This window comes from Serpula lacrymans (assembly GCF_000218685.1).
Source record: "Serpula lacrymans var. lacrymans S7.9 unplaced genomic scaffold SERLAscaffold_11, whole genome shotgun sequence".
In the NCBI taxonomy this organism is placed as follows: domain Eukaryota; kingdom Fungi; phylum Basidiomycota; class Agaricomycetes; order Boletales; family Serpulaceae; genus Serpula; species Serpula lacrymans.
Window position 1 is genome coordinate 194,843 of NW_006763300.1, and position 26,050 is coordinate 220,892.

The 26,050-nt window shown below is 46.9% G+C and overlaps 12 protein-coding genes across 12 annotated transcripts; 8 read left to right on the forward strand and 4 right to left on the reverse strand.

Moving 5' to 3' along the window:
• Positions 1 to 1,487: 1,487 nt before the first annotated feature.
• SERLADRAFT_473898 (uncharacterized protein) lies at positions 1,488 to 3,503 on the reverse strand (the record flags this gene model as incomplete). The annotated part of the gene is made up of 3 exons (XM_007321211.1): positions 1,488 to 2,114; positions 2,541 to 2,616; positions 2,671 to 3,503. The coding sequence occupies 3 exons, from the start codon at positions 3,279 to 3,281 to the stop codon at positions 1,770 to 1,772; spliced, it is 1,032 nt and encodes a 343-aa protein (XP_007321273.1).
• Positions 3,504 to 4,191: 688 nt separating this feature from the next.
• On the forward strand, positions 4,192 to 4,586 carry SERLADRAFT_473899 (uncharacterized protein; the record flags this gene model as incomplete). Its single annotated transcript, XM_007321212.1, has 1 exon — positions 4,192 to 4,586. The coding sequence occupies one exon, from the start codon at positions 4,239 to 4,241 to the stop codon at positions 4,506 to 4,508; it is 270 nt and encodes an 89-aa protein (XP_007321274.1).
• A 97-nt stretch (positions 4,587 to 4,683) lies between these two features.
• On the reverse strand, positions 4,684 to 6,996 carry SERLADRAFT_473900 (uncharacterized protein; the record flags this gene model as incomplete). Its single annotated transcript, XM_007321213.1, has 10 exons — positions 4,684 to 5,044; positions 5,106 to 5,292; positions 5,345 to 5,588; positions 5,648 to 5,809; positions 5,865 to 5,907; positions 5,966 to 6,177; positions 6,233 to 6,308; positions 6,360 to 6,412; positions 6,473 to 6,890; positions 6,959 to 6,996. 9 exons carry the CDS (start codon positions 6,831 to 6,833, stop codon positions 4,850 to 4,852), a joined length of 1,533 nt encoding a protein of 510 aa, XP_007321275.1.
• Positions 6,997 to 7,121: 125 nt separating this feature from the next.
• On the forward strand, positions 7,122 to 8,444 carry SERLADRAFT_473903 (uncharacterized protein; the record flags this gene model as incomplete). The annotated part of the gene is made up of 5 exons (XM_007321214.1): positions 7,122 to 7,331; positions 7,383 to 7,463; positions 7,520 to 7,733; positions 7,783 to 7,883; positions 7,938 to 8,444. The coding sequence occupies 5 exons, from the start codon at positions 7,192 to 7,194 to the stop codon at positions 8,299 to 8,301; spliced, it is 900 nt and encodes a 299-aa protein (XP_007321276.1).
• Positions 8,445 to 8,500: 56 nt separating this feature from the next.
• Positions 8,501 to 9,555, forward strand: SERLADRAFT_372135 (uncharacterized protein; the record flags this gene model as incomplete). The annotated part of the gene is made up of 3 exons (XM_007321215.1): positions 8,501 to 9,068; positions 9,126 to 9,266; positions 9,326 to 9,555. 3 exons carry the CDS (start codon positions 8,501 to 8,503, stop codon positions 9,553 to 9,555), a joined length of 939 nt encoding a protein of 312 aa, XP_007321277.1.
• A 387-nt stretch (positions 9,556 to 9,942) lies between these two features.
• On the forward strand, positions 9,943 to 10,565 carry SERLADRAFT_440746 (uncharacterized protein; the record flags this gene model as incomplete). Its single annotated transcript, XM_007321216.1, has 5 exons — positions 9,943 to 9,954; positions 10,011 to 10,167; positions 10,219 to 10,323; positions 10,374 to 10,496; positions 10,546 to 10,565. The coding sequence occupies 5 exons, from the start codon at positions 9,943 to 9,945 to the stop codon at positions 10,563 to 10,565; spliced, it is 417 nt and encodes a 138-aa protein (XP_007321278.1).
• A 23-nt stretch (positions 10,566 to 10,588) lies between these two features.
• On the reverse strand, positions 10,589 to 12,129 carry SERLADRAFT_473913 (uncharacterized protein; the record flags this gene model as incomplete). The annotated part of the gene is made up of 4 exons (XM_007321217.1): positions 10,589 to 10,730; positions 10,786 to 10,924; positions 10,985 to 11,394; positions 11,447 to 12,129. The coding sequence occupies 4 exons, from the start codon at positions 12,108 to 12,110 to the stop codon at positions 10,723 to 10,725; spliced, it is 1,221 nt and encodes a 406-aa protein (XP_007321279.1).
• A 115-nt stretch (positions 12,130 to 12,244) lies between these two features.
• Positions 12,245 to 18,221, forward strand: SERLADRAFT_451525 (uncharacterized protein; the record flags this gene model as incomplete). Its single annotated transcript, XM_007321218.1, has 21 exons — positions 12,245 to 12,577; positions 12,645 to 12,742; positions 12,796 to 13,035; positions 13,094 to 13,509; positions 13,558 to 13,717; positions 13,772 to 13,874; positions 13,934 to 14,090; positions 14,146 to 14,212; positions 14,272 to 14,362; positions 14,412 to 14,521; positions 14,571 to 14,662; positions 14,714 to 14,933; positions 14,984 to 15,246; positions 15,299 to 15,393; positions 15,450 to 15,644; positions 15,699 to 15,880; positions 15,945 to 16,032; positions 16,083 to 16,246; positions 16,300 to 16,440; positions 16,496 to 16,569; positions 16,631 to 18,221. Coding segments are annotated over 21 exons (3,620 nt in total), but the record flags the coding sequence as incomplete, so codon positions are not given.
• A 992-nt stretch (positions 18,222 to 19,213) lies between these two features.
• Positions 19,214 to 21,221, forward strand: SERLADRAFT_451528 (uncharacterized protein; the record flags this gene model as incomplete). The annotated part of the gene is made up of 9 exons (XM_007321219.1): positions 19,214 to 19,335; positions 19,387 to 19,404; positions 19,454 to 19,549; positions 19,601 to 19,627; positions 19,682 to 19,779; positions 19,841 to 19,849; positions 19,901 to 20,404; positions 20,455 to 20,598; positions 20,653 to 21,221. The coding sequence occupies 9 exons, from the start codon at positions 19,252 to 19,254 to the stop codon at positions 20,939 to 20,941; spliced, it is 1,269 nt and encodes a 422-aa protein (XP_007321281.1).
• A 137-nt stretch (positions 21,222 to 21,358) lies between these two features.
• Positions 21,359 to 23,867, forward strand: SERLADRAFT_451529 (uncharacterized protein; the record flags this gene model as incomplete). Its single annotated transcript, XM_007321220.1, has 11 exons — positions 21,359 to 21,378; positions 21,434 to 21,692; positions 21,761 to 22,121; positions 22,170 to 22,357; positions 22,423 to 22,715; positions 22,771 to 22,991; positions 23,054 to 23,142; positions 23,197 to 23,262; positions 23,341 to 23,382; positions 23,439 to 23,473; positions 23,522 to 23,867. The coding sequence occupies 11 exons, from the start codon at positions 21,359 to 21,361 to the stop codon at positions 23,625 to 23,627; spliced, it is 1,680 nt and encodes a 559-aa protein (XP_007321282.1).
• A 5-nt stretch (positions 23,868 to 23,872) lies between these two features.
• Positions 23,873 to 24,532, reverse strand: SERLADRAFT_473925 (uncharacterized protein; the record flags this gene model as incomplete). The annotated part of the gene is made up of 4 exons (XM_007321221.1): positions 23,873 to 24,133; positions 24,189 to 24,268; positions 24,321 to 24,371; positions 24,428 to 24,532. 4 exons carry the CDS (start codon positions 24,494 to 24,496, stop codon positions 23,941 to 23,943), a joined length of 393 nt encoding a protein of 130 aa, XP_007321283.1.
• Positions 24,533 to 24,625: 93 nt separating this feature from the next.
• Positions 24,626 to 26,042, forward strand: SERLADRAFT_417068 (uncharacterized protein; the record flags this gene model as incomplete). Its single annotated transcript, XM_007321222.1, has 3 exons — positions 24,626 to 25,143; positions 25,199 to 25,321; positions 25,386 to 26,042. The coding sequence occupies 3 exons, from the start codon at positions 24,637 to 24,639 to the stop codon at positions 26,040 to 26,042; spliced, it is 1,287 nt and encodes a 428-aa protein (XP_007321284.1).
• Between the last annotated feature and the right edge of the window lie 8 nt (positions 26,043 to 26,050).

The following is a 26,050-nucleotide window of genomic DNA, read 5'->3' on the forward strand; positions in this document are numbered from 1 at the left end:
GGGGCGCACGCGGCCTAGCCCAGCTGTTACTTGTTCCTTTCTCTGCATTCGCATTGGATGTGCTATTATCGCCATACACATCGCGTGGTTTCTTCGCACTGTCATTTGACACACCCCATCCAACATTTGACCTATCGCCGTGTGTACCGGAAGGTTTCTTCGAACTATCGTTTGTTGTGCCACCAACGTCTGGCCATCCGCCTCCTCCTCCCGTGCTTCCCCAACCTCCACCCGTAGTAGCACCAGAATCTCCCCATCCACCTCCTAAATTACCCCAGCCCGAGTCTTTTTCTTTGTTGGTAGAAGCCCCTGTATCAGCGTTGTCCCATGTCCAACCACTCCCTGAGTCGTTCTTGTTACCCGCGTCCTGGTTTCCGCTGGGAGCACCTCCACCAGTATCCCAACCCGATCCACCTGTATCCCAACCTCCACCGCCTCCATTGTCCCAACTTGTGGCGGGCGCGGCGGGAGCACTATCTCCCCATGCAGCAGGGGTAGCTGGACTGAAGCTCCCGCCTCCGCCTCCACCAAAACCTCCGCCTGGAGCCCCACCGCGGCCTCTACGCGGGCCAGAAGGAGGGGCACCTCGACCTCCACCTCGTGTACCAGCCTGATATGGTTTTGGTGGTGCTGCACTGGGCCACTCTGGATCACTTGGGTGAGCAAAATAGCAACCACCACTTGCTATTCGACGGCAACCACCATTTTGTGGCGAACCGTCGTCGTCGTAAAACTACAAAGATAAAAACGTTAACCTTTCCCGTCCAGCTTCCAGGAATGAGTAAATCTGAAGTTAAACGGTGAAGCACTGAGGTAGAAGAGTGCACGACTTTCCCCGGGTAGAACATCAAAGATCAGAGGTGGACATCAAACTCACTTTACACCTGTACCTTCGAGACATTTCTCAAGTTTAGAGACAATAAGGGTGTGAGCGGCAGTTCGATTAGGTTCATTTACAGTAATGTCGCTAATGCGAAGCCTTATCAGCCAGCGTCAACCGCACCGCCAGAGCCGGTAATGTTTGACCTGATAAAGATGAAAGAGAGCTTGATAAATTCGGAAATGACGATGAACGCCAGATCCAAATGCAACGAGTACACCAATAAAGAGGTATGCGACGAAATCCAGAAACAAGGAGATTTGGTTTTTATGCGATTCCTTTGTGTTTGCCCAGTAATTGCCCTAGTTCCAGGTAGCCCACGAGTTGAACGTCGATGAGGATGTAAAGAAGAAGTCAAAGATGGGGCTGAATTCCCAGGTGAGTTAACAAGGGACTGTACGGATAAAGCACAAAGAAATTAGAAAGTAAGGATATCACAAGGTGACAAAGAAAAGTTATTGCGACGCAATAAATGCCTTTCCGTGAACTAGCATGTTTGAACGAGCGGCTTTTCTCTTCATGATCAAACAAGATATCGAGCTACAGTTGTCATCCACATCATTTATATCTAGAGGCCCTAAGCTGCTCACTTGCACACGTAGAGATAAAAATATAGACAAGACCCCAGTTCTTTATATTTCGACGAGGGTAACTGTAAACAAAAGTGTATCCTAACCTATTCTACAATACTCAAAAAATAAGTCATTCGTAAGCGTCAGTCATTCATGTCATAGCTCGCATGAAAGCGGGTAGAGGTAAGGGCAGGGGCAGAGAATAAGACAACAATGAACCAAGAAGAGGGCGTAGCGTTTCCGTCGATCAAGTAAGAAAAAAAAAATGGAGCAGATAAGGGGGAAGAAACCAGAATGAACATGCCCTCGAATATCGTTCACCAACCACCGAACCATCCTCTCGGCTGAGGCCTTCTTGCTTGCCTTCCGTTCCGCACAACCCGTCTACTGGTCGGTATGCCATCCACCTCCACTTCTTCTTCCTCCTCGTATTCATACTCCTCTTCATTCGGTCCTCCAAAGGTCTCCTCTTCAGTGATAATATCAACTGAAGTGGTTCGGGGAATTGCAGTGGAAAAGGAGGCTGATACAACTTGAGGAGTAGGGAAAGCGGCGAATCGGGTGTTGGCTGGTGGTGGTACGGTTACGGTTTCGGCTGGCATGGTTTGAGTAAAGGTGACAGTTCTGAATTCGGTTTCGGCAACGACAAGAGGAGGGAGTTCCTGAACCAAAGAAAAAAGGTTAGCAACACATTCTAACACGAGTAGAAGGAAGACCAGTTGGGTTTTTGCATCGCAAACCGAGAATAACGCGAGAAAAGAAACGGTGAATGATTATGTTGCCTTCGGCAAATCACGTGGTGAACGCGTCGCGTCGAATTTCCAACCTTTCGATCGCGTCGACCACCACCAAGAACAACCACACAAAAAACACCAACTGGCCTTCACCCTACCACAGGAGGACGAGGGGGACGAGATGAAAAACCGTTGTCCCCCAAGCCCGGACGAAGGAGGGGAGTGAATAATACGGACACAATGGATTGAAGGTTTTTTCCGGTTTTTTTAATATTTTTTTATTTATTATAAACACGACGGAAAAAAGCCTCCTTCGTCTCAGAGCTCGGGACGGCGCGGGATGGGCGGTGGTACCTTGAGTTTTCTCTTTGGACTTGTAGGTTCATAGATGTACTCTTCTTCTACAGTTGGGCTGTCGTTCCCAATAATGCTAGTGCAAGCAGTAAGCTGAGCCATTCGGTACGCATATCGTAAGAAAACTTACATTAGTTGTTCCATGATCCAAGATTCGCGACGTGACGCATCATGTTCTCTCCGGTTAACACTCTCTTCGCGACGGGTAATTTCTCGTTCACGCTCGCCAACTCGCAACTCGCGGTCCAAAACCTCCTCAGAACGAATGCCAGCCTCTTTCCACCAACCAGGGGGAGCGAGGTCCGCTTCCTTCACAACTTCCTTGATGATAGTTTGCGCAGGAGCATATTCGATTGTTTGAGATGCGAACGAAGGGCAAGGAGGGCAGGGAGCTTGAGTGGGCAACACACCACCTGGTGCACCAACAAGAAGTTCGGCCTCACGGCGAGCAACCTCAGCCTCTCGCGAGGCAACTGAGCTCTCGCGGGCTACCAAAACCTGCGAGCGTTTTGGAGTAAGGTATCCCCACAGTCCTGATGACGCGGGGTCGTCTTTGCCGGCTCCACTTGAAGAGGAGGGCAGTGAAAGCATCACAGCGAGAACAGCGAGAACCAATGATAAAACAAGCAGTAGAGTCGTAGACGAGATGGTACGGTGGTGGTGGTGGCGCTCACGTTCTGAGCGATGTCTGTGTTCACGTTCACGGTCGCGGTCATGGTGAGATGAAGAAGGTTGAGCCATCCTTGCCGTCGTTTGATTCCTGACGCTAATCGAGTTCGATGGCGACAAGGATGTCGAAGTCTGGGCGCGATATGAAGTCGTGGTGAAAGAACAAAGGACTCAGAGAAGAAAATGGGTGGTTAACGCGGTTGGTACAGGTGAAGTTGGATAGTGATGGTTTATATGCAGAAAAAGTTTGAGTAAAAAGCAAGGGGAGGGCGTCGCAAGATGAAGGGTAAGAACAAGGTTCAAGAAAGTTGAACATCCAATTGTTAAAAATTCCTTATTTACGTTATTTTCTTTATTTGCGTGCTCAATCGGAGCCAAATAATACCCTAACACGTGTACAAACACGAGGCTTTTCCTGTCAATCCCGTCCAGAAAACAATGGAAAAATAAGACTCGATAGTCGACAACGTGGACACATCAATAACATCTCGACAACCTCACTGTTGTCACTATTGGCCAATGCAGCACTCAATGTAAACAACCACGCGGATGCAAGTGTAAAAGCTGTCACTCGAAGATTCGAAGCAGCCTGGTGCGCCTTCGAGGGTGTCCACCTTCCTAAATTTACCTAACAATTACATTTTGCTCTAGGTGATCTTCTGTTACTTAGGATACCGTCGCCGGAGCCTACAAGTGCAGGACGTTGGCAGGACGCGCTATTACATTCACAATGACAGAAATATCGCGTGCAACGGTTCAACACTAAGCTTATTGACACAGATTTTTAGTAGTGCTTCGCTATCGTATTTCACACAAAGCCATATCCTCAGTTGTTTCAACATGTCCAATCTCACGACGATGCTAACATACCATAACCCGACACGGCAATTTGTCTGGGTGAGGTGATACAGTAGTGAAAGCGATAGAGAGAAAGGACTGTAGCCCGACATCTCGATCGGTCGTTTCATCCAGCCTTCACGCTTTCGTGATTTCGATTGCTCTTGCCTTCTCGCAGAATCAGCAACCACCATGATCACGTCAACGCGTAAAGAGGTTGGTAAACGTTCTTTGATTTCGAACACCAGAGTACCGGAGGAAGCACTGGAGGCAAACTTGTGGGGCGGAAGCTGGGTGGTGGCATCTCGGCAACATTCATATCTGGTCCCGAAGGGCCTAGTCCCCCGTAGGCAGTGCAAAAGCTCCCAAGGAAAACAGTTGTTCCATGTTGGCTCTGTCTCAACAACACGAAGGGCTAGGTTTCGACGGCGAGGTCAAATTTCGGTAATGTCTGCGTACTAATTGCAGTTTGTTCGAGGTGCAAGCAATCTTCTTGGGACTAATGCGAACTTTCATATCTCCCTCCCCGAACGTCCCATTGTAATAATCAACGTGCACCTGCACGCAAGTCGTGGTTTCTATCGGATGATGCCGCTCACAAAACCTCGAATTCTTAGACGGAAAAAGGTCTCCATTCGAAATTATCGACATAGGCAAATTATATTTGTCAACTGCTATTTGAAGTGACAATTACAAAGTGATACAGTTAGTTCGACAAACTTGGTATCTCTGGAGATCCGATAATTGAGCTAAATGGTCAGGAAACAACAACAACAAAAACAACAAATCCATCGTTAAAGCCTTCATTTTAAAACTTGCTTGGGTTCCTGAACCTTGAAATTTACCATATAGCGGCCGTATTGACTCAGGAAAGTGCCTAGCCGTTGGTGCACCTCTACTTGGAAATCCGTGTAGGGGAATTTTTCACCATCCACAGCCAAAATTCCCTTCGATGCCAAAGGTTTTATTCTATAAGCACTGACTTTGAAGTAGCGGTTCTAGAGGTATAGAATACTGATATCAAAGACAGATCACCTTTCTTATGGGAACCAGACCTACCGTGGTGCTCCAATATGGAACCCCGTCCTCAGCGCCATCTAAGGCCTTTAAGAGCTTAGCTCGGTTGTCCTTCACCATCTTTAAACAGCTGTTTAGTAGTATAAATGAATATAGACTCACCACTTCTTTGACAGCTATATCTATCAAGCCATCATCCGGAAGCGACACAGGAAATTGCATAAGACTCCTGAGAAGATCATCTGAATGACGTCAAATGTGTTTGAATAACTAATCCGCACCGGCTGACATACGGCCCTTTCCCGGCGTATATCCAGATAAAGGGTTTTTCATACGTCGTCCAACCCTCTTCAGTACCTCCTAGATATCGCAAGGGAGGTAGCTCTTCCAGATCGTCTACACCACTCGACGATGGGTCGCATGGCTTTTGACCTGTATTTTCTTGTGCAAAGCGAGCCATCTTCTCCTTGTCGTCTTCAACAAGCCGGAATGACAGCTCCACAGGACATGTTTTCAGCGAGAGTACTAGAAAACAATCATGAATATACGAGCAGATAGAAACGTTGAAAGGTTGGCTGATGTACCTCCACGAAGGTACCCGTAGAGAAATCGGCTGTCGCCCATCCAGCGCAGATGATCAGTTCCTATGTCTAGATCCGCCACGAGTCCAATTGATTGCGACATAAATGATATTCTTCGCTTGTCATTCTGTATGAATGAGAAGAGATCAGCCTTCATGGGATGGCCTAGAAACAATGATAATAAATCAGCTGGCTCCAGATTTCATTCAATGAAATGTACCTTTCAGAACGTTCAAGGCAGCAGCCAAAGAGTCTAGGCCATCCTGCGGTAACAGTGACATGATCAGCGGAGGAACACCAGGTAAGCATATTTTTGTTCACTTCTATGCCCAACAGGTTCAAGGAGAGTGCATTACCAGATCCAGCTGGTATAGGAGCTATAGGTATAGCGAAGGCTTTGCCAGGTTGTTCATGCTGAGCAAATCCGTTCAATACCTCGTGGATAAGTCCGTCTCCAGAAACGGTGACTACAGCATCGTACTTCAATTTAAGTTCTTGTGCGATTTCGCAGGCGTGGTTTATATATTCTGTATCTGTCAGACGATGATAATCTAGGAAGACGGCATATGACGTTTGAAGGCTACTGACATGTGATATCAAGAGTACAGCCGGCAGCTAGGAATACGGGTTCAACTTGATCCGTGAAGATGGATTTTGCCTTCCCCTATCACTGTGATTAGACTGGCATGTACTGAAACAATGGCAATAAACACACAATTCCTCCACGTGGATTCACGAGAACTTTCAAGGTCTTGCTTTGTTTTGCACCTGATAACAGGATAAATAAATTTTAGAATGAGGTGTTCGAGTCCAACTAATTAACTGCACCTTTATATGCTGCATCCATCAACTTGTCGGCCCAGTCCATTGCAAAAGTGTTATGTTCCTCTTCTACAGCACCTTCACATTTACATAATACAAAGTTCTTTTTGTGGTTCCTCGTCAGATAGGAAACTTTCAAGGAGCCTTTGGCGTAATAGGCTCCAATAACCTGGCGAAAAGGCACTTGGTCGAGTCGCGTGTTATGCGTACGACAAAAACCGGAAAAACACGAAACAGATGAACATTGACTGGAATGTTCGTCATCCATAATCCCTCCTCCATAATCCACAATTAGGTCGGCGTCAGTGAATTTCAGTAATACATTTCGTCCGTTGTTCTTCACTGTCAACTCGTGTGCTGTCGCCATGTAGTTGAATGAGTGTCCCGTTCTACTATACAATATCTCAGCTTAGACAGCTGTATCCTGTATAGAGGGTGATGGTAGTACAAGAGGTCATACAACTTTTAGAAGTGACCACCAGCCCCACTCACATATACGGGTACTGTCTTGTTGCCAAACAAACTTCTGTAAAGCATCCTCTGCCAAACTACCGGTGCTGCTGACCTCATCCGAAAGCCGAACAGCTTTCGGAAGCGCGGGACTTGCATATTATGTAACGCACATGCTGGATTGCGGACATCGGACTCCACTATCAGACAAGAGTGACTCGACATAAAAATACACCGGTATGGGCTGACATGTCCAGATGGTTTAAAAGATAACGATGTTTTTCTTTTCGCTATCATTACGAACTCGTCCTTTCTTGTGGAACATTTCTTACAAGCCAAAACGCACAATGGCGACCAAGGTACACGCCGTTGCTCAGACTGGATTCGGAACAGGCACAAATGACCTCTACGACCGGTAAGGTGTCGGATTATGGTGATAATGCAGTTTAGTCATCCGTATAATCAGAGCACGCCCGTCCTACCCTTCTCAGTCAATTGCTCACATCAGAGAGGTCGTCAAGTCTCCTGCTCCCCTCAATGTCGTCGAGTACGTTAGCCACATGTCAGGGGTATCCTTCAAATTCCTTCTGACTGTACCAAAAGAATCGGTGCTGGAACCGGTATATTCACCCGAGCATTACTTGCCCATCCTGCATGGACCGCTGATATCCACAAAGTAAAGGCCATCGAGCCCAGTGCTGGAATGCGCGAGGTGTTCTCCAAAACAGTAGCTGACGATAGAGCCACTGTCGCAGAAGGAACATTTAACCACACTGGTGTGGAGGATGGTTGGGCAGATATCGTCATCATAGCCCAAGTAAGTCTTATCTGTCAACCTACACGTCTGCTTGACCGAATGCGTCTAGGCATTCCACTGGTGCCCTGATTATGATAGTGCATCTGCTGAGTTTGCTCGGATCTTGAAGCCCGATGGTGCAACTGTATGCATCTGGAACCTGGAAGATAGGTTAGTGGTCACGCGCGTCTGTACTGCTCCTTATCTCTCAAATATGTATTTTAGGGACGGTGCTGGATGGGTCGCTCAACTGCGCGATCGTGTTGAGTCTCACGAGCAAGGCACCCCGCAGTTCCGTCTTGGCCTTTGGCGTCAAGCATTTGACACTGCATCTTATACTAAGTTGTTCCAACCGCCGGAAGAGAAAGAGTGGACGTACCATCTCCCAGGCTCTGTTGAAATCTGTGTCAATCGGGCTCAGAGTAAGAGTTACATAGCTGTCCTTCCTCCAGTCGAGAAAGCCCAGGTAGTGGAGGATATCAAAGCGATATTGGCCAAGGGCGATGGTAAAGTGTGGATGGATGAAAGTCAGGGGTTATTTGAATACCCTTACAAGACCTTGGTCGTGGTTGCCAGGAAGAATTCATAATTTATCTTTGGCCTTGTCAAAGATTTGGTTTGTATCAACACAATTGTTATGTTGTAGTAGTAGCTTAAAATTATTGTATCGCTACTTGTCACGCAAATGTGAAGACTCGGAAAATAGACTTCGCCACAATGCGTTCCCAGGCTTACTTATAATTCAGGGCTGTCAACGACAGAGGTCAGCGTAGTTGAACGAAATCACAATGACATTGCTCTTCCCAAGGCTCATCCACGGACGACGATTCGTTTCTACATCAGCCTTACATGTGGAAGGCCTTGATAAATGGATTGCGTCCAAAAAGCAGCTTGTCTTGCATGATACACTCCGGGCTGAACATCTCTCTGATCTCTATATTACACTGCCCACTCGTGATGGTGGACAAGGACGACCATACCAACCTCCCAGAGATGGTACACAGTTAAGCTTCGGACACCATCTAGTATTCTTCCACCCTCGTAATCCTGAGTCAACACTGCGTGCAGATGGGACAGACACTGATTTCTGTCCCCCTGAGCCATTCACGCGCCGAATGTGGGCAGGAGGATCCATGATATGGAACCGTAACAGTCCGCTGCTGGTCGGGAGCAAAGCGACAGCGGTGTCTACGTTAGAGAAGATTGAAAAGAAAGGATTTGAGAAGAATACACCCATGGTTTTCGTTAAGCAGAAGATCGAAATAACTATCGAGGGCTCAAATGAACCGTCTGTAGTCGAGGAGAGGTCTCATGTATACCTAACATCGGGCGGAAACAAGCGTCTGGCACGCGAAGGTGCCAGTGCATATTTCTTTTGCTGATGGACCACATATGCTCATCATATCTGCACAGTCCAAGGGCTGCCAACACCAGATTTTTCCTTTCACTTCACACCAAGCCTAACGACACTGTTCCGTTTCTCTGCTCTGACTTTCAACGGCCACTATATCCATCTCGACAAGGATTATGCACAGAAAACTGAGGGCTATCCTGGTGAGCATGCCCTGCGAACACAGAACCTACCTGCTGCTCTGCTGACCGCTAAACTCTAGAGAGACTCGTCCATGGCCCTCTCACGGCTCTCATGCTACTAGAAGCAGTCGTGTTCCAGAAACCTGGTTTGAAGATAAAGTCCTTCGATTACCGAGCAAGAAACCCCGTCATAGTTAGTCGACCAGTGATTATTAACGGAACCTGGATGGACGAATCGAGAGTGGAGTTATGGTCAACGGACGACAATGGTGTTGTGGGAATGACAGGTTCTGTCACATATTCAAGATAGTCGAAAACCAGTATGTTATAAGATTAAGAGTGTTTGCATGTCTCACTGTTTTGCAGGAAAAATGTAACTCGTTTGTGAGGTAGAAATTACGAACTCGTGTTTCTGAGAAAGGGGAATAAGACACGTGGACGGTTTGTTGTAGAATACGATAAAGATCCTCAGAAATAACTTGACATAGACAAGCGCTGAACTTTTCCCAACGCGCTAGTGGCTATTCAAACTCCGACAACACGCTTATAAGTCGCGTCGCGTCGCGTTTGTTGATCAAGACCTGCACTTGAACTACTCCCAACACCAAACCTCTATTTTTCAGTCTCGTCTGTTGTTTTCTATATTCATATTCAAAAGTAACATATTTATTCGTGATTGTTTTCTAGGTTACTCAAAATGCCTCCCAAAGTAAGTCCCTTCTTTCCTGCTTGATTTCGAACAGCCATTTAAAGCATTAAATCCAGCCTGTCTCTACCGCTAGCAAGGCCCCTGTGTCTTCCGCTGCTAAAGCACCTGCATCGAAGGCAGCAAAGAAAACGGCCAAGGAGCCAGCGCCTGAAGGCGAGAAGAAGAAGCGCCGCAAAGCTCGCAAGGAGACCTACAGCTCTTACATCTACAAAGGTCAGTTCATATCTATATGCATTACCATTCTAGTTGCTGAAAGATATGCAGTTTTGAAGCAAGTACACCCCGATACTGGTATATCCAACAAAGCCATGGCCATTTTGAACTCCTTCGTCAATGACATCTTCGAGCGTATTGCCACTGAAGCTTCCAGTAAAGTCTCATTTTCAGCTATATCAACACTTCACTGACCGAATCTGCAGAGCTTGCTGCGTACTCCAAGAAGTCGACTATCTCATCACGAGAAATACAGACTAGTGTACGCCTTATCCTTCCTGGTGAGCTAGCAAAACATGCTATTTCAGAAGGCACCAAATCTGTAACGAGTGAGTGCCACAGTCCTTGTAGATACATTAGTTGCTAATAGTTATCCAGAATTTTCTGCCGGCAAATAAGCTGTGTCGCTCATTTCCTACGCGATCTTTACTGTATCATATTTGCAATCTATATGTTGTACAATACACACATCATTAACACCTAGATGAACAAGCTTGAGAGTACGGCTTAAGGTTAAATAATCAACTGAGAATTAGGACTATCCCTCGAACAGGATTAGAAGCCTGTGCAATCTCAAGTTAGATGATGTGGAAAATAGTAGGAAGATGGATACAATACCATATTTATTTCCAGCCTCCTTCCTGTTTCTCCGTCCCTGAGCAATTCTCTCTTCAAGAGCCTCACGATTCGTGTATGCCTCGGTAAGTAGTGTAGTCAATTGATGGCGAGATCGTGCCCTTCCACCGAGTTTTGCTCCCTATGAAGAGACAGTCATCAGACAACCTCAACATGTACAGATTATGAAGACTGCTTTTACCTGCACGTTCATCCTAGGTTGAGCAGGTTCGGCATCTCCTGCCTTGGTGACAGCTTTCTTCGCTTCGCGTTCTTGGATCTCCTTTCGAGCTTTCTCCATCTCGCTGGCCATATCAACCTCCTGAGCATCAGCAGTTGCGGCAGCCTCAAACCCTCTGGCTGAACCCTTCTCTAGAGCACGGACATGACTGTCGTAGTCTTTCTTCCATTTCTGATAAAACTTTTTATAATATTCTGAATCGTACGCCTCCCATGCACCTGTCGGTGTTAAATAGTAGCCCGGGTAAGGATCGTCTGGACTGGGCTCAGGGGGCGTAAACATGTCAACGCGGGGAGCAGATGAAATGGAAAAAGACGGTGTAGCTAGCGGAGTCGAGGATATAGGAGGCTTTGAAGAAGATGCCAGACCGTCTACGAGAAAACATGAATGCATGGCAGACAAAAATACGAAAATGTACTTTACCCGATGAAAATAAGTCGACAGGGGGTGCAGACGAGACCTTGCGCGGATTTTGTTTGGGGTTGATATCATCCAACGAAACGTTAGCTTTACCTTTCGCTAGAGATGGAGGGATCATGAAAGTTGACTGCACACTTTGCGCTGTTTCTGGATTGTCCGTTGACGTAGACCCGGTGTGGTGCATACAGTCTTCGTCATCTCCCTCCGGACTGGGAGCCGATGGCGCTGAATCTTTCGTATGTGATGTACGAAATACGAGACCAGGACCTTGGCCAGCGCCGAGAACACGCTGCGGAGCAGGTTTAAGAGATGTTTTCTGCTTTGGTGCAGGTAGCATAGACACGAGTGAGGAGGCGCCTGCCCCAGTCGTTAATCTTGGTTTTTTTGCAGGCGGTGGCTCATCCCTTGATTTTGATTCTTCATCTTCTGGGAGTAAAGCTGGGAGACCGATGGCTATTTTCTTAGGTGCTCGCTTTGTCTTTGAAGGTGCTGAGGAACCATTTGTTGCTTGAGTGATAATGGAACGTTTGGGCGCAGGAAGTGAAAAAGATGATTTTGGAGGAGGTGGTAGTTCAGCAGCCAATGAAGAGGTGGATTTTGTCCCCAACTCCAAGGCTACCTCGTTGTCGCTTTCGTTGTCGCTGCCGTAGTCCTCGATGCCTAGCATGTTCGTGGTGGTGTGGTACAGACGTTTACTCTTGTTTGGCCTCACATTCTTAACGCGTCCAGCTTGCGAAATAGTCCAATGCCGCTCCAACCTGAAGGCCATTGTTTCATCTTAGACAACTACCACCACTGCGACAATGGCGACCTTCTCGCAATCGCCTGCACCGCGCAGGACCCATCGTCATGGCTCTCCTGTGAGCGGTAGAACACCACCTGCCTCAAGACGTCGCGTCGCAGTCGGGACTAGCAAACCATCATCTCGAATGGTCACACCTTCACATGCGGGAGACAGACATCCTTTTATGCACGAAGATGCTTCTGTGATGTCTGGAATGGACGTCGATGAAAACACTATTCTGTTCACCGAGCGTACCAAAACCGATATGATATTCGCCAAATCCGAAGAACTATCAGTCACATTTTACGCTAATTTACCTATGGAAGTCAGACAGGTATTGAAAAACGCAAGTACGTAGTTGTGTTTCTTGAATTTTAAATAGCTTGATTAAATGCGATATTTTATTATGGCACATAGACTTTTACGGTGATTCTTATTCAGGAGAGATTGATACTCTTACTGGTTTCGCGTTGATAGTCTCAATGCGGACCTGCTTTGTGTGGCAGCATGCTCAGGTTCAGTCGCACTTTGTCTCTATTTCAACTCAGTCACTCATGCCCTGTGTTAGGCATTAAAAAGCACTCCGACCTGCTACATTTTTGCATGTCCAGTCGACAATAGCTGCCCCCATCACGCTCTCGTGCCGTACGGACAGTCTCGTGAACCTGGTCTAATATTGGTTTCTCTTCGAGGTGAAGTTCGCTTCTGGGATAGCATAGGTATAGGACTTGCGGGTGGAGAGCACTTTTCCACAACTCATCTGGAGCTGAAGGAGGGCGAGAGTATATCGAGTCTCATTCGGTCGGATGTAAGTACCGACCAGCCCCCACTTGGTCTCTATATTGGCTCAAAAAATTGGCATACAGCCTCAAACTTACATAACCGCAACTTCGACGGGACGTCTGTTTCGATTGTCTCTAACATCTGCAGGGGGAAAGCAACATCTGCACCCTCGCGTCTTTTCCCGACCACAGGCCTCGTCGCTGTCCTTAAGTCGCCTATTGCCCAACTTGTGGTCGACTGCACCGCCTTCTATCCAATCTGAGAGCGGGAATATCAGCGCCATTGCATTAGGAGAATCCAACAGTCTTGGGAAGGAAATATGGTCTCTTGTTGATACAAGAATACAAAAGTGGAATATGTCCATAGAAGGGTGGGAGGAGATTTTACTTGACGAGGAATTGGCAGGTATAATTCGACCAGCTATTCGAAGAGCATTCAGTTCGGCTCCAGCTGATAACAGCACTCTCGATTTGGAGCTACTGGATTTAGCGGTAGAGAGGTATATTTCCATATCTACATATCGAGAATCGTCGACTCATCTGCGTAGGTTAGGAACACTGGTTATCTTGGTGTCTTACGCAGGTATAGAAGAGGGCAATGCTATGGACGTCGGGTCACATCCTCGTCGAATATATGCTCTAGTTCGTTTAGCATTTATCTCGGATATTTTCAAAGTCGAAAACATAAGTAGTGTGCCTTATCAAAGTGTAGGTCTTTGACTTGTTGCACATAGTTAGTTCTCAGTTCTTATCATATTTTAGACATCGCGGTCTGGTGCTCCCGTGCATCCTCGTATGAGCTTGATATCGGATGGCGCTTTGATCAGCATACAGTTTGGAGATGCCGTTGCTCTGTGTAGTAGAGGTATCTTTCTTGTTGTTCACTCATCTAAGTAGCAGCTCTTTCTTACTTTTTGGTGACAGAATCCGAATATCAGGATTGCCTCTGGTTGAAGTCTGCTACCGACAGAACGCTAGGTGTTGGAGTGGTCGAGGCCGAAAGCGCACTGCTAGTGTTAACGGCAGCTACCATGATGAAAGTCTACGTTAATTTGGATGCAGTTCAAGAGTTTGATTCCGAGTGAGATTGACATTCTAACTTGTGTCCTCGGATTTTTCCTGATGTCCTACTATAGGACTGGCCGTGCCGGTCTCATCAAGTCAATTATGACTCAAGCAATTCTTTATGGATCCATCCCTGAGGCATGTTCTCACCTTCTTCTAGTTATTTATTGTTTTTCTTATGAAACCTGGAAGTGTAGAACCCTTTACATTTTGCCTTTCCCCCTGAAGTTGACGAGGAAAGTTTGATGATTGGTGCCGAGCATCTCAGTCGATCGGTCCTTGAATCAGGTATAGTTGGTTCCAGCATTTTCTTTCACCTACTCTTACCTTCTCATAGAACCAGAGATCATAAGGCCAAACCATGACCTGACCTCTCAGTTGTCAGAACGTAAAGGGCGGCTGAGCTGGCTCATCAGATTTATCAATGACAATGGGGGCCTGACCAAGGTTGGTAGATATTGCATAAAGCAACAAAGTAGTTATTAAATCTCTACAGATGTCTCAAAAGAGCCGCCAAAGATTGGCAACAGACGCTGAAAAGTTGTATGCATGTCATCAGCTATGGATTGCTATCAACGAACACTTTGAGTGCGTTTTATTTTATATTATTGGTAAATTCAATGCTGAGAGCATCGACAGTCGTGGGGCTACACATAGTATACTGAGCGAAGCTGTCTACGCGTATATGGAAGCAATCGCGGACAATAATCATGAGGACATCATCAGAGCTTTTTTCAAATACAGAGTCTCGGATATTGGAAAGCTTCTTCCGTATATCCTGCAAGCTATTCAAAATTCTGCTCGAGACGTTGCGAGAGACCTCTCCGTCTCACTACCTGAAGCAAATAAAAACACACTGGTGAGCTTTCCATCGTTGTTGTCCAAGTTTCCAGAATAATTCGGTATCAGACGATACTTAAATCGGCCTTGGACTACCGCGCATATAATCTGGGAGTGTATGGAATCGACCTTCCGATGATCAAGCCATGGACTAGTAGGCCTGCTGTCATTGACATTGTTTTGGCGCTTTTCGATACTACTACCAAAGCTGTCGAGTCTCCAATATCGGATGATGTTGCTACTAAACTTAAAAGCGAGTTAAGTTTACAGCTTCCTGCCCTTGCATCTATATTATTTTCCTGCATTCTTGAAAGATTGGAATGGCTAGAAAGGTACGGCTATACACTCTTATACTGAGCGGTGGATCTGACTGCAAATCTGAAGTGCTGTTGCTGCTGACGAGCCTGCAACGGAGCGAGACAAGAAAGAGCTTCAGGACAGGTTCGAGCAGCTGCGTCCGGAAGTCTTGGAGACATTACGTGAGTGATGGCCATCAATCTTTAGCAATCCTGTCTGATAGAAGGTTCACGATAAGGTGTAAATGGCCACATAGAGGAAGCTTTCACTCTAGCTGAAAACTACAGAGACTTCCGCAGCCTCGCCTCTCTTTGTAATAAAGATACCACATATCCTCCTCAAAATAACCCAAACGCAGTTCGAATTCAGACATATATCGAGAGGTTTAGGGAAGAGTTTACTACAGAACTTTACCGCTGGTACTCGGAACACGGTATTTCACATTATCGTTTAATCCTATTCCTCATTCCTGAAAGGGGACTTTTAGGAGAACTGCGGGTGATGTTCGCCCAAAAAGACCTGTATAGCGGCTACATGGATAAATTTTTCGCTGATCACCCTAGGCCCACGATCTCCTGGATTCATGATATTGGAAGAGGTCGCCCTGCCGCCGCTTCTGCATCTCTCCTAGAAGAATCAACGCGTGCTCCTGAGTTAGAGGTCAAACAAGTTAGTAAGATCTCCTACCCTGACATTATTGTTACTTACATATCCACTTTCGTGTCACATGTAGTTCATGCTTAGCGTAGGGAAGCTTTGCCAGTTGGCTGCACTACAAGAAACGGAAACACTGCCGCCGCTTGCAGATGATTACCTCGACGGTAAGCAAGCTGCTAGTGTTTGCCGGTGCTTTGCTAACGCTTATGTGTAGCTTTTCATGACGGCTTGGATTTCGTAAGCGTACAAGAAAAAATGCTGCAGGAAATGAAAGCTGCTATTGCCTCTGTCCGCGGAAAACAGTCCCTGGATAGCCAGGTAGAAAAGATAGCAATAGCCAAAGGCAGCAAACTCCAGAGTCGAGAGGCTTTACTTGATGTAAACGCAATACTAGTCCTGACCAAACTGTAAACTCACCAGTTTTTCCTTAGGTCTTCAAAAATTTGATCCGACAAATGCTACAAGGTCGGGCTTTATCAATTGAAGACGCGGTAGATATTCTTACTTTGAAGGACAACGCTGAGGATATTGGCGATTATACCATCGCCCTTCATCTGCTTTCGCGAGCTACGGTAAGCTAAGAGTCCACAACGGTTGGATAGCAATGGCTGACCATTTAATCTTCAGGATCAGGACATACCTAGTGTCAGAAGAAAATCATCCTTCAGGAGAGTGTGGTGCCGAATTTACAATCATGACGAGTACGTGTTTTGAGCACTCACCCTACTCAATGTGTGATTACTCATCCTCTTCTTTTGATAGCTGGGATGAGATCAGACAAACAGCAAATGTGACAGATTCTCAGCTTAATTCCAAATTCCGAAGTACTGCGTTGTATGCTACTCTCCTTGTCGTTCTTTCCAATCCGCATCAACTGGAAGGCTACGATCTCGAACCATCTCAGGCTTTACCTGTACCCCTGATGCCAGAAACGTCGTCTCGTTGGCCTGGCATGCCACAAGAGCAGGTAGAAGCATTGGGTCGTGATTATCGGGCGGAGAGCACTGAACTGGAGCAACTGCGGCTTGAAGATATATATCACCGCGTGAGGGAGTTGGCCGTGAATGATACCATGTACGGCAGCGGGCAGTAGCAGTTATATAGTGTTTTGGTCATCGTGCTTTGCTCGAAACTAGTCGACCGAACAGAGAATCTTTAAACCTCTGGTACTCTACTCTCGCGCCCATCATGATTAAACTGAAGTTTCTCGCTCTCCATTCATCTGAGTACTCGTCCTGCCGTTGTTTCTCCTGAATGACCCAGTCTTTGTAGAACACCGAGAGCGCAAGCTCGCGGTCGTGAGCGCTGGCTGAGCTAGGCAGGCTGTCTAATGCAGATTGTTTCGAAGCTTCGAAACGGGTGTTGCTCTGAAGGCAGTGTCATCTGGAAAACAGGCAACCTGAGGTAACCTAAGCACTCACGTCTGTCCAATATTTGTGATTGAAGGCATCCAACTGCTGCCTCTGAAGCTTATATTGCAACTCGTGATCGCGCTCGTCTTCCGTGAACTCTCTTAACGAGTACGGGTGACGGGTTTTGGTTGGTGGTGAAGGAGCATCGTCGTACAGGATGGGTCGAAGGTTGGAAACTGGGTCTGAAGGACCGATGAAATCACAGGATCTGATAGAGGAGTGGAATGAACGAGCGAGTTGTGGAAAACACGAGCGCGGAGTCCTCGTTATGACTTGCCTGAGAGTGCAAGGATTCATGATGGTCACTTTAACGTTATAAAAATATTCAAACTGAGGCGTTCATATCGAGTCCGAGTCCCGTTAAGCACAGCCACAGGCCGAACCTATACTTTACCATTGCGAATTTTTCTAGGACATTTTAAGGAACTCAGACGTAGGGACTTTTATGGTTTACAATATAAGCTTGTATAAGAATATCTATGACAGGGCTAGAAATCACAGGTGGCGGCCCTTGGGTTCCTCCACCACGTCGGTAGACTTCGAACTCAAGATACCACCAGCTATCCACGAACCGGCAAGCAAGCTCAAAAACACCCACACTCCTTTGACCTCGTCCTTGTCCAAAGGCCTTGAGCCCGCTGGTTCGGATGAAGAAGAGGATGCCGCCGTCCCAGTACTGGAAGAGGATGTTCCCACCTTGAGCGAGGAAGGTAAGCCAATGTCGTCGGCGAGGTCTTTCCAGAACCCGCTGCGGGGAGAGGCAGACGACGCGTCTGTGTCGACTGACTGAGGCGGATGTTCGTCTAGGACGGTAAGGTCATCGTGATTTTGCATGTTGGTCGTTGGCTCGCCGCCGTGAAGAGCGGTAGTACCTCCCACAACTAATATTTTTGGTAATGCAAGCTCTGGAGACTTTTCTTTTGGTGGAGCTGATTCCCAGAAATCAGGAAGAAACGGCTGGTAGAATCACTGTCAGGTGACTGTAACAGATACAGTGTGTTTCGAACCTACAATTTGAACAGGTGTTTCAGGATACGGCTGCGAGAGATCTGGAAGCCTGACAATCATAAGAGGCGACGAAGAGGCACTGGCTGGCTGGGAAGATGGGGGAACACCCGGCGTGGCGGCTTGAGTGGAAGCATTGCGGACGCCTGATGCAACCTGCGGTGGTGAACGCTGTGCGTGCTCGCCGACGGTGCTTTGATCATGTTCCTGTATTCTGGAGATGAGTGTTGCCTTTGTCCCTTGCCTGGGCGTAGACCTAACCGGTCAATGCTGGTGAGGCTAGTGCGCGACGAAATGCACATACTGTGACAAGCCTCGTTTCTTGGCTTCTTTTTTAAGGACCACTAGGGTCTCTTTTGTCCATGATTTCTGGAGGAGTACGGCAGAGGCGAGAGTCCTGTTGCGTGGTCTGAGTAGTGGCCTTGCAGAGGTGAAGCTGGCGCGCAACATGGTCGGGTGCAGGTATCGATACTGGCGGAAGAAAAGATAGAAAATGGGATTACATAATAACCGGGACATGTGGCAGCACCAGTGCCATCCGCATTGTACGCTGTTTTGCACAGATTTATTGGTACGACGGCGGCTAGGAGGGCGAAGGGTTGCGTGTGTTGGCGCTGTGATTGCAGATGTCTGCCGTAGTCTAAACAAAGAACGAGGCATGGTTTCTCATTGGGTATTGGACCCGCTCTGCCTCGTGTTTCTGTCGCGTGTTCGACACCCACTTGACAATCAAATCCTGTTTACCAAGATGACTCTTTCACCTATACCAACTCTGACGCTCTCTCCTTTTCACGTCGTGGTCCATGTTACTCTCTCCAGCGTAAGCCCCCTTGCCCCATAATCATCATCTTGCTCTCTTATCTCGCTTTCAAACTGCGGCTCTTTCGCTTTAGATCCACAAACGCCAGCTTGCCTTCCCAATCCTTCTGGGGCAAGTTCAAGAACAAAAACAGCAAGGAGGCTGAGATGCGCGAAAAGCAGGCTCAAATGGCTCTGGCTAGGCAGCGTCTCCTCACGTTGGCGTACGAGGATATGGAGACAGTGCGCATGGTCAGTCCCTTCGATCCCCTCCGATACTAGTCGCTTACCCCCCTCCTGTAGCTTCCCCAAAGATTTGAAGTAAGCTTCGCTAAACTTTTTCTCCGTCTCGTTTCTAATGCACCTCTAGGATCTTGAGGCAGTTGCGAGAGACTGGACCAAGCCTCCTCCAGAGGCCATCTTCAGTCTGAGAGTGCCTGTAGAATATGCATCGCTGAGTGCCTCTGTAAGTCTGATAATCAAGAATGTCTCATGATGTCGCTGATATGATTCTTAGCGATTGGTTTCGGGCCCTTATATTTATGTATGTACCAAAGACATGATATCAATAATCCTTCCAGCTCAATAAAACGCTTAGTTGACCGGAGAGGACTCGTATCAGATTGCAATAATGGGTGTACAAGGTTTACGAGTCGAAATCGTCAGCGATGCCCCTCCACCACCAGACGAACCACCGTAAGCGTCTTCATATCCTGAATCTTAACAAACTTATAACTACCCCTCTCATCTCCAACAGACCACCTCCGTAAGTGTTATTTTTTTGACATCGTTCTGCTTGACCAAGTACAATGCACAGCCCTCCACCGGTCCTTGAAATGCCAGCCACTTTCAATCTGGAACTTGTCCCTGGTCAACAGGTCGCACTTGACACCACCGTTGCTTCCATCGACGAGCTTGATATGGCTCGCATGGAAGACGGCACTACGGTCGATGGTATGTTCTGGGGCAAACTCGATATCGTGCACGACGGCGATACACATAAAATGGAGTTCAGCGGTACTCGCCTTATAAATCAGGATGTGTCACAAGAGTTGATCGTTGATTCTCGAGTCTTGAATAAAATTTCCGTTGCCACCAAACCTGCTGCCGCTAAATGCCATCTCAGTATACTGGCTCCTGCTCAACAGTACTGCGACGTGGTTTTAACTCTATCGCCGTTGTGGAAGTTAGGTGTTACGTGGCCACCTGCAGAACCTTTGGGGGAAGGGAAAGTCAAATACTTCCTTCGAGTTCACCCTGGTGGTGCGCTGGAGCATTTCGAAAGCGAGATGGTGGCTACTGCCCTATATTACGAAGTCATGTGAGTGCACTATTATGTGTGAATTATACCCTTTACCTATTGTCCTTTAGACCTGATCCTTCGATGATGGATCCTAACGACTATATTGCTCCTCGTAACGGTTTTGCTATGTCTTTCCGGGACTTCATACCACATTTTATGAATGTGCTGGACCAATTGGGCATGTCCCTTCATGCGCGGACCAATTTTATCAAGTAAGTTTTTTTTTCAGAACGTGTATGGAGATATGCTAGACCAATATTTTCTAGCAATAACATGTCTGCCTTCTCCTCGCATAAAAATATTGCCTATCGTTTCCTTTCACCTAGTAAAATCGCTGCAGCCTTTGATATCTCGGTAACGGCGGATCCTTGTATCTTTACTCGTCTCTTTCTCATATTCCGCGGGATGTCTGACGACGACGTTGGGCTTTTCGCGGGAGCTGGCGAGAAAGAAGCCAATTCGGTTAACTGGCGAGAGGTTGTAGGGTGGTCTGAGAATTCCAAGGACACGACTCGATTCCGTTTACTAGAAATGTCGGTCTTGGAGGTGACTTGAGGTCTTGCCGTACATTCTTGGCTCCTATTTTGCTCGGTTGATTTCTTTTTCTTTTTTCAGTTCACTGGTATGAATTGACAATCGCCCGTCACTTATCTTTCCAAGGGTGCTTTCTTTGTTGTCAGGCTTTGTAGTACGCATATATCTTGATCATGAGGTTTACTTTTGCTATCTTTTCCTACTGTTTTACTAGCATCTTCTTCTACATCTTATTGTATTTAACGATGGCTCCCCTTCTTGCTCTTGTATCCACTTACCTGAATACACTCCTTAATTTCCACTAATGTGACAGCGATTGTGTGACGCGGTGACATAACGCGACGCGTTTCATCAACAAGCTCTCAGCAGTCATCACAACTTGCACTCTTGGAACATTAAAGCTATTCTGTGGAATACGCCACGTACATCTCTGGAGCCATGAACAAGCTATCTGAATAGTAAGTTTATTCCACCTTTGCATGTGGGCGCGTTTAACCATGAGATTTTACCCAGTGAGCTGGAGCGCGAAGCCAATATTGCTCGAAATCGTGTTTTGCTGGAGCAGTTGGATCTCAAAGGGGTTGGAACGCAGATGGGTTTCCCCGCAAATAAGGTATCGCCACCCAAGGCGAAAGCCAAACCGATACAACCTAGAATAAAGAGGGAAAAACCCAAGATCGAGGCCCCTCCCCGGGAGACTAGACAGTCTGCGAGACTCAAGAAAGAGGTGGTCGACCCCAATGAGAGCCCGTCGAAGAAAAGGAAGCGAGAGGTACGCGATGAACTGGCTCGTAGTTGTGTCTGCTTACTCAGTGAGTACGACGCGATAAGGCTGAACAGGAGGAGAGGCGGAGGAAGGAGGAGGACGAACGGTTGGAGGCTGAGGAGAAAGCTCGCATCGCAAAACGCCCACGCCATGACGATTTAGATATTGCGACCCTTGCCGATGATGCGAGTAGTGAAGAACTTGCTAGCCTAAGGTCCGCTTTCCAGGTGGTCACTGGGGTGCCGCAACCCAAGCGCGTAGCAGCCGCAGACGCTTTCGTATTCGAGGAGGATAAGAAGGAGAATGTGGCTGTTACGGCACTGAGAGAGTCGATGCGGAAACTGAAGGTTGTAGCACGAGCCAAGGTGACCGAGGATAGGATTTACAGTGCGGCGTATCATCCGGAGATCACTAAAGATCTTATTTTCTTTGGAGGTGAAGTACATTCACTCTGGCGTTGACTGTTAATTGACATGGTTTCAGACAAACATGGGCAGTTAGGCATATGGGACGCACGTGCTCCGGCCGCTGAAGTCGCTGATGAGGACGGAGAAGTGGCTTCAGCGGAGGATCAGGAAGGCGGAAAGTATTGGCGTTTGCAGCAACATTGGCCAGCGACTTCTAAATCATCTATATCCTCCATCAAGTTTGACCCTTTGGACTCTCATAGCGTACGATTTTATGAGTCTAATCAAATTTTGCACTTATTGACCCCCGTACGATTCGCGTATTCTAGGTCTTCACAACGTCTTATGACTGTACGATTCGCAGCCTGTCTTTTACATCGGGGATTTCGCAGGAGATATATTCGTCAGAGGATAATGCATTAATCACTAGCATTGATATGCCTCCTCGTGGCAATGAAATGTGGATATCTGACGCTGAGGGAGGGATCACTCACCTCGACATGCGGGAGGATAGAGACAAAGCTAGGCGATATGAGCTTGCTGACCACAAAATCGGGTCCGTCAGCGTAAATCCGACGAGTCCACACTTCCTACTGACAGCTTCAAACAATCGGACACTAAAGTAAGATACACCTTGCCGATTTGTGAATCCCAGTTGATGTAGTGTCGTTTTCCAGGATATGGGATTGTAGGAAGTTACAAACGTTGGCTATTGGATCGGGCCGAGCTAAAGGCCCATTCAATCACGACTCGGAAACTGTACAAGAGTTCGTGGAGTCGAAGAAGGGGAAAGGCTGTTTGCGTGGGGAATTTAGCCACGGCAAATCAGTTAGCTCGGCGTATTGGGATCCAAGGGGGAGGAGTGTCGTTAGCACGAGTTATGACGACACACTACGACGTGGGTATTTTATGCTTTTCATCTTTAACCAAGTGGAATTCACCGTAAATTATTATGCACAGTTTGGGAACTTGACGCTACAAAATATGAATCGCGGAATGAGTTCCCTTCCTTCACACCTTTCAGCCGCATGAAGCATAATTGTCAAACGGTAAAATCACATGCTACGCATTGTTTTCCGAAGGCTCACTTTGAATCGTCATAGGGGAAATGGCTAACAATTCTGCGAGCTGTCTGGACGCCTAATCCAGATGTATACCCACATTTTACGGTAAGTCCGTAGGATAATCATGATTTATGGGTAGTGACAGTACTGGTTTTCTTATCTTACTGACCTCCTCGTGCGTAGATCGGTAACATGGACCATTCGCTGGATATCTACTCATGCAAGGTAAGCCTTCCATTGGCTTTATTGATAACCAATTTACTTCATGCCATCCTATATAGGGAGACCTGATTGCACGACTCTCAGATCGTTCACGGTGTGTATTTTACGTCGGATTTTCCGCTGTAACTGACGGTGTTTGCAGGATTACCGCTGTCCAAGCTGTCACATGCTCACATCCTAGCATTATAGAAAGGGCTGCAAGTGGTAATGCAAGTGGTCGCTGTGTGCTCTGGGCTCCGTCTTCATGACACACTCCTGCTGTGATACTTGGGATATTTAACACTATTTTCATTATTTCGGTCGTTTGGCTTACAGGAATTAGTCAGTTGCACACAAGACGTATACGATAGTAACCTTTCAATCTGTCCTGAATATTTATCTCATATATATGGCTGTCTGATTCACACTATTAGGATAGAACAATCATGCATGTCGATACTACTAAACGAGCAAAGAGTGATAATACTAGTATGACCAATTTTCCCATGCGAGTAATAGTACAGTTGGCGGGTGTACAGTATTAAAAACAGGTGATAACACAAGATCTGTAGGAAGTATAGGTCACAATGGCATACCAACTGATATGGGTATGGGAGGTTCTGTCGCTGCCGCCGGACGTTTTCCTTCCCTGCCCAGGCCAGCCGCTCGCTCAGCTTCCTCTATCGTATAAGCTGGCTCTTTGAGCTCTTTGCATCGTCTTTTGTGAACTTTGCTTCTCCAATGTGACCGCAGTGCAAAGTCAGTTTCGTAGTATCTGCGTTCCGAATTCGTTAAACATCGTGCAAGTTGAAAGGACTGAAGAGCCTTACTTGGCGCATTCGACACAATAATGCTGAGCTAAACCTGGTTTTTCAAAGTCAAGAGGTTGTGCTTCTAATGCTGCACGGTTCTGAAGAGAGATAAATGGTTAAGAATGGATGGATAGGAGGGCTAAGACTGACTTTTGGATCGAGGTCAATCAGCTGTATTTGATCTAGGTCTTTTGTACGGACCTATGAAAGTACTTGAATAAGATCAAGTGGCAAAACACACAGGACACAGCGCTTACTCTAGTCCTAGAAGCTCTGTGAACATCCCGTCGGGCATGGTGCGCTCTTGAACGACGAAGGCGACCCATGTGGATATTATTTTTTTCTTGATCGTATTCTTGATCGTTTATTGAAAAGAGGAGACCCTAACCTTAATTATGGGTCGTCTCGAAACGCGCTCTGAATAAACATTGGACCAAATAACGCGTGTTTACCGTGACCACTTGGCATGGCATCTGCTATAGCACTCGAAGACATCTGGGACGCGCCCATCTTACCCTCAAATCCCCCACATATATCAGAAAACCAGAATGAAAACAGCTCCAAGAATCCTCTCTTTCTTTCGTCCGACTCAGATAATGACATGCCGCAGAAGGCGGCTAAGCCATCCAAACCTGATATAGACGCCATGTTCGAGGACTTGGATGAAGATGATGATTTGGCTTTTAAGCCATTGGCACCAGCTTTGGACCTCGAGGCCTTACGACGTGAAGCCACAGCTAAACATTCGAAGAATAACGCCGCCTCTGCTTCACAGGCAACACTGACAGGCACTCCAGCGTACGAGTCTCAAGGTAAACATGACGAGACGCAAAACAAGAAGGATAACGAGGATGATAAGAAGGAGAGAAAGAAACTGCCCAAGCTAGATGATGCCAGGCTACTAGGTCCGAGTGGTTTTCCTCAGTTGATCAGAGATACGAAGAATTTCGTCCCAAGAGGCAAGGGGCACGAAGTTAGTAATGATTTCTTCATTATTATTAACAAGGCTGATCGTTTTGGATAACAAGGCAGCAGATCTCAAAAGCATCCTGCAAATTTACCAGTTCTGGACGCATAAAATGTTTCCAAAAACACAATTTCGTGATACGGTTGATAGAGTTGAGAAACTATGCCACTCCAAACGAATGCATGTAAGATATACCTTCACTTTCTTGATGTCTGGCTTTTGTCGCTGAACTGTGGGCGCTTGCATAGGTAGCTTTGAGTGTTTGGCGCGATGAAGCCAAAGGACTGGTAAATGGTCAAAAACCAGGAGACGACGATAGCGCGGTCGATCTTACATCCGATGTAGAGTTGGCCCCTAGTACAAAAGACATTCAGAGGTCTGCATCGGTAACCCGAATGGATGATCATCAGCGGTCATCTTCAAGGCCTCCTTCTCTGCCGCCGTCATCTTCCGAGCCGGAAGATGATGACTTTGATATAGATGCCGTGATTAGAGAGGAAGAGGAACGTGCAGCTGCTATGAAGGCGGATTCCGCCATGTCTGCTTCGGTAGTATCAACTACCAGTATTGCGACACCTTCCACGAATCCACAATACAGTAATAGGAACAGTGGCGTTCGTGTACCCGATCTAGACGATGAAGATATGTGGGAGGCGCTAGACGCTTTCGAGGATCCCCTTCTCGATACCCCTTCGGATCAATTGGGCGTAAAGCCAGCTTCTCTCCCTGCGGCAGATGCTCAAGGTGAAGACGAGGATATGTGGGACATTGCTCGAGAAATAGAGCACGACGGGATGCAGTCTTCTAATGCTACTTCGTCTGCTGTCCCTCTTTCGCGAGAACCATCTAGTGCGAACACTTCTATAGGGACTAATGACGAGGGATGGGATGATATGTATTTATAGTAAATTTA